At 37.7% G+C, this 5,892-nt stretch overlaps 1 protein-coding gene across 1 annotated transcript; it reads right to left on the bottom strand.

The window, feature by feature from the left end:
• Positions 1 to 3,406: 3,406 nt before the first annotated feature.
• Positions 3,407 to 5,682, bottom strand: LOC128126751 (uncharacterized). Its single transcript, XM_052764851.1, has 6 exons — positions 5,550 to 5,682; positions 5,399 to 5,437; positions 4,888 to 4,981; positions 4,555 to 4,751; positions 3,804 to 3,907; positions 3,407 to 3,475 (listed from the first exon to the last, which is right to left on the bottom strand). Exons 1-6 carry the CDS (start codon positions 5,680 to 5,682, stop codon positions 3,407 to 3,409), a joined length of 636 nt encoding a protein of 211 aa, XP_052620811.1.
• Between the last annotated feature and the right edge of the window lie 210 nt (positions 5,683 to 5,892).

Below are 5,892 nucleotides of genomic sequence, written 5' to 3'. Positions count from 1 at the left end.
CCCATAACATGTTGATAATGCGGTCTTCTCCACGTCCTCCTCTCTCACCCTGACCTGATGGTATCCCGACCTCAGGTCTATCTTGGAGAAACAAGATGCACCCTGCAACTGATCAAATAGATCATCGATCCGCAGAAGGGGAAAACGGTTTTTCATCGTAAGCTTGTTCAACTCCCGGTAATCAATACACATTCGGTATGAACCATCCTTCCTTTTGACGAATAAAATCGGGGCTCCCCACGGAGAACTACTCGGACAGATGAACCGCTTGCCTAGCAGCTCCTGCATCAGAGATAACAACTACTGTATCCCAGGCGGTGCCAATGGTACGGTGCCTTGGCAATAGGGTGCGAACCTAACACGAGATCAATCATGAACTCGACCTACCTCTCAGGAGGCACTCCGGGTAACTCCTCTGGACATACATCTGTGAAGTCCCTCATAACCGAGACCTCTGAAACTGAAACCTGATCCCCAACATGTGTATCCACCACATAAGCCAATAACCTACACACCCTTGCTGAATATACTGTCGAGCTCTAGCTATAGAATAAAATCCTAAACCCATCCTGGTGCCGTCTCCGTATATGACCAGCTCTCCCCTACTTGGGGTTCGAACTACTACACGCTGGCCCTCATAGTCAATCATAGCACTGAAACGACTCAACCAATCCATGCCTACAATCACACAAATACCCCATATGGGAATAGGGATCAAATCGATCGGAAAGGACACCCCAAAGATCTCCAGAACACAACCCCGATACACTAAAGAAGCAGAAACCCCATGTTTGTTGACGATAGAAACTCGCAACGGACACTTTAACTCCCCGAAGAGCATAGCAAACTCCCTACTAAAAGATCGAGAAACAAAGGACCGACATGCACCCTAGTCAAACAACACTAAATCATGCAAGGAGTTCAGTAGAAACGTATCTACTGAAGGCACAAACAAATAAGCATAATATAAACATAATCAACAAGATAATTGATAGAAACATATCCGTCACAACACCTGGATCTGCCATGGCCTCCTCGGCAGTGATCTGAAAAGCACGACCTCGAGCCCTCGGGGGCTCCACCTTTCCTTGGTGCCCATCTGTGATCCTCAAGGTAGCTGATGCGGGGGCCTGCGCCAGCTTAGCGGTGAGCAACGGACAGTTGACCATCACATGGCCAACCTGATCACAATGATAGAAAATCCTCGTACTATGAATTGGGGCCAACTAGTGGCAATCCCTCACATAGTGCCCCTCCCTACCACACTTGTGGCACAAACTACCAGACCGTCACACTCCATCATGAACCCTACCACACTTCCCACAAGTGCAGCCTCACTATCCCCCAGGTCTAGACTCAGTGGCGTTGAACCGCTTCGGCGCTAGCTGCGACTGTGTCGGGGCCGATCTCTACTCCCTCAACTGATGATCTATCTCAAGCTCATGCCGCCTAGAGGCTTCCTACATCCCCAACAAATAACTATATTGATGGGTGGAGACAAACTGCCTGATATCTTTCTTGAGCATGCTCAAGTAATAGGTCATCTGAGCCTGCTCTGAAGCAAACTCATGGAAAAACATAGCCCTCTCAGTAAACATCTGGGTGATCTCTGTCACCAACTTCGATCCCTGCCTTAGATCAAAAACTCTTGGGCCAACCTCTCTCGCTTCACCTGCGGCACATAACGAGTATGAAACATCTCCATGAACTGATCCCAAGATACAACAACCCTCTACTCAGCAGAATATGATCCTGTAACAAGCCTCCACCAATCCTTCGCTCTGGACCTCAGGAGGTTCGGAGAGCACTTGACCTTCTGGTCAGCTGGCAAGAGCAGGTGAAAAATCATCCCTCGACATCAGATAGCCACTTCATGGCTACAATTATGTGACATCCCAATTTCATGGCCAGAAAAGATTGATTTGTTTATGTTTTTTTTTATAAATCAGAGTAATCGTTTAAAGAAAACAGTTGTGAAATTTGTTCCCAAAACAAAAAATGGTAAAATTTATCAAACATTTCTCAAAGAGAATGTATTTTCATTAAATAATAAAACCTCGGGATGTCATGTTCCGATACAGACCAAAAGCATAAAAAATATAAAATAGACCTTACAACAGTTGTTTATAACTACTGATCTATAATCCAAAATCTCTCGTCAAGTCCACCAATTTATACTTGTGTGTCATTACCTGTAATGCAAAGAAAACTTAGTGGGTTAGGCTTGGGAGCCTGGTGAGCATATAGGGTTTTCAACCCCCAATAATACATTTATTATATTCAATTATCAAACAATTAACCCAATTACTCATCCCCCATTATCTCCATTTATCTTAAGGATCTACCCTAAGAATCATCTATCCTTCATTCTTAAGGATTGACCTGAGGTATAGGCACGAAGTCACATTGTCGCCAGGGTTTACTCAATAGGCGCTAACTCCATAATCACCAAGGTTTATACAATAGGCGCTAACTCTATAGTCACCAACTATCCCATTTACCCATGTTCTACCCAACCTTTTCGTAGATACAAATACTTACACAGTTAAATCATTTAACACATGTATAAAACATCAATTCTATGCCCATATCAAATAGACAAACAATATATAATCACATAGCACGTATTTCATAGCAAATACTTCGTATTTATGTGTTAGAAGAAAGTAACCACACACTCACACATATATAAACAAAAATCACTACTAGAAAAAAGGCCTTTTACGATGCTCATTGCGCATCGTAAAACGCTCAGACAACGCGAAAATGCGCGTCAAGGAAGGCGTTGTCATAAAGACAGATGACGCGCTTTTGCGCGTCGTCTATAGACGACGCGCATTTACGACGCGCGGTTATGACACGCAATGCGTATCAAGGAAGGCCCTGTCATAAAGGAAAACGACACGCATTTGCGTGTCGTAACCTTACGACGCGCGTGTTTATGACACGCAATGCGTATCAAGGAAGCACCAGTCAAGAAAGGCCATGTCATAAATGAAGACGACACACATTTTTGCGTATCGTAATTTTAATTTTTTTAAAAAAAAATATATATTTATATTTTTATTAATTTATAAATTAAATTTGCATTTAATCTCTCATAATAGAAATAAAATACCATATACAAAAAATACAATCCATTGCATAATATAAAATAAATACCATATACAAAAAATACAATCCATTGCATTTAATTTGTATGTATAACAAAGACACATGTGTTAAACTTGTTACCATTAACATCTAATCGTATGGACTCGAGTGTTAAACTTGTTACCATTAATATCTGATTCATAAGTCCTTTCAACAAGATTGTTACCTGCATAAATGAAAACAAGCAGGAACATTAACAGCCCAACTATGAATAATATTGTTACCTGCATAAGTTACTAAGAGACTTATATACTCAGTTGGTTTGTAATATGGCACTAAGAAGCCCAAGAATTGTTTGTGTTTTTCCTGCTCCTGGTGGATCCTACATAGACAAAAGGTAAGAATTAACATTTTCAAAGTAAATATAAGAACAGGGCATTATAGTAATTACTTCCATGCAATACTCAATGTTCTTCTGGATAAGATGATTTAGAATCTCTGGTACATATCATAAGGATCCCAAAATCATATAGTTGGTTATTGTTTAATTGTTTAATTTATAACATTTTTCCCAGGATAAATGATGTTTATAAAAATATTTAAGAAGCCATACTCAAATATATATATATATATATATATATATATATATATATATATATATATATATATATATATATATATTAAGTTCATTAAGTCAAAAAGAAACTAACAATTATAAACTTAAAAAGGATACTTGGGTCCACAACTTCAACCAAATTATCTGAGTTTAGCAACAAGATGTACTCTTTACCCTGAAAAGCATGATTGAGGTAATCTTGTTAAGTCTTATAAATTTAAAATGTTAATATAAAAAAATAAAAAAAAAATGGACAGCTGGCTTTACTTGTAATAATAATTCATCAATTTTGCCACTCTTCTTCAAGGAGAGCAAAGCCTCCTACTAATCAAAAGCATACCTTTTTGCAAAAGGAAGAATTAAAAATAATTATACCATGTAGATATATAAATCAAGAATGAAGGGGAATATGAATATCCTTAGAACTTTAATTTTACTCATTAAAGTAAAGAAACAAATAGATCATACAGTGGTTTATTCTTAGAAATTCCTTTGACATCATTCTCTGGAACTTGATCCTATAACAAACACATAATGTCATTGACAAGTGACAAGATATGATAATAGAAAAAATAAATAGATAAAAAGCTGATGCAGATGGGTCGTCCATTGTAAAAGCAACAATACCCTGGGCAACATCTTAGTTTAATTTAACACCATGGACTTAAAAATAAAAATAGGAATTAAATGTACCTTATGTGCTGCTCAACTGACTTGGGTGGCAGCATCACTTATGGCATAAACTGTATTACTAAGAAGATTAGTAGTTCCTTGTGTCATGCATGTGATGAGTCCTGCTGGACTCTTCTATGTATGAGGGAAATCGATAACAAAAAAAAGCATACCAGCAACATATGAAAACAGGGGGCCAACGGACTGAAGATAGTAGAGATCTTCAGATAATTTGAATAAAATCAGATTAATAGCTTGCACCAGTTGTTGTAGGGTGCCATTCACTGTTACAAGGCTATTATTTAATCCAATATATTTGTGACCCTGAGGGGAGATCTTAATGTTAGGTCCATAGTCTTCAATGAAGGACCTGTAAATGTAATAACATATCAAAAATGGAAGTTGTCACGAATTTAAAATTACAAAGTAATAGATCAAATTTGGTCGTCTTACCTAATCATGGATCCACCCTTTCCTATGATTCCACCACATGAGCTATTGGGTACAATCCACCCTTTCCTATGATTCCACCCTTTCCAATAATTGAACCAGCTTCAGCATTTGATGCAAGAAACCTCAGATATGTTGTATCTATACCATCTTGAATGAAAAATGAAATGTTACTAAAACATAAAGACTGTGAGACTCAGGTTTCTGTAATGTTTTACTTTAACTTTATTCAAATATAAGCATGTTAGATCTGATTTTCTTTGGTGTGTTTGTACAGGGGGTGAAGTTATGGATCAAATGCAGATACCCTATCGACAAACCTTCCATTCCCCATTCTTTCCATTATTTTCTCAATATAATTTTCAAACATCAAATGAGATAATTAAAGGCTTACTGCTGCTTGCACAAGCCTCTGTATGTTGAATCGCTACACCCTGGAAACTCCCCAATTGCTCCTTCAAATGAGATAATTAAAGGTTTTCCTTTTCCTGAAGCAACAAGGGATCTAATTTATGATTTATGATGAATATATATAAATGTTAAATGATTGTGTATAAAATGACACACCTGACTGAGAATGTTTTTTCCCAATATGAGAAAAACAACCTGCATGGTTGTAGAAATATTAACTTATGGAAATAGAATGTTATTTCTTGCATTCAACCTTTTTCAATATATGCAGAATCATATCATGAGATTTAAAGGGTTCAAAACTTACTAAAAGCTGCTGATGGAGTCACTAGATTATCGGAAAGCACACCATCCACAGAGAATCTGCCATTATCCACAAAATACAGATACGCTTCTACAGGGACATAACTGTAATTATATGCAACTTGCACATCATTCATGAAATCTTAACCAAATAATTGTAAACCCTCTTTGTCGGCATCCAAGATCAATGAGGTAGATGGTTGTAAATAGAAGTCATTGTCCACAGGCCATATGTATGATTTAGGAACTAAAACACCAGAAACAAATGTATTGATAAATGTCTGATTTTTTAAAAGTGAACCATATGTTTGATTGGTTGAGGGCTCAGTCTTGTTCACTTCTAGAAA

This window comes from Lactuca sativa, chromosome 6 (assembly GCF_002870075.4).
Source record: "Lactuca sativa cultivar Salinas chromosome 6, Lsat_Salinas_v11, whole genome shotgun sequence".
In the NCBI taxonomy this organism is placed as follows: domain Eukaryota; kingdom Viridiplantae; phylum Streptophyta; class Magnoliopsida; order Asterales; family Asteraceae; genus Lactuca; species Lactuca sativa.
This window is presented reverse-complemented; position numbering and strand designations above follow the sequence as displayed.

Excerpts from the sequence above, each read along its gene's own strand:
- LOC128126751 (XM_052764851.1), bottom strand. The coding sequence starts at position 5,682 with ATGAATGATGTGCAAGTTGCATATAATTACAGTTATGTCCCTGTAGAA. Across the intron at positions 4,982-5,398 it reads GAAAAAACATTCTCAGTCAG|ATGGTATAGATACAACATAT; the intron begins GTGTGTCATTTT and ends TTTTCATTCAAG. Across the intron at positions 3,908-4,554 it reads CCTGTTTTCATATGTTGCTG|ATTACCTCAATCATGCTTTT; the intron begins GTATGCTTTTTT and ends AGACTTAACAAG.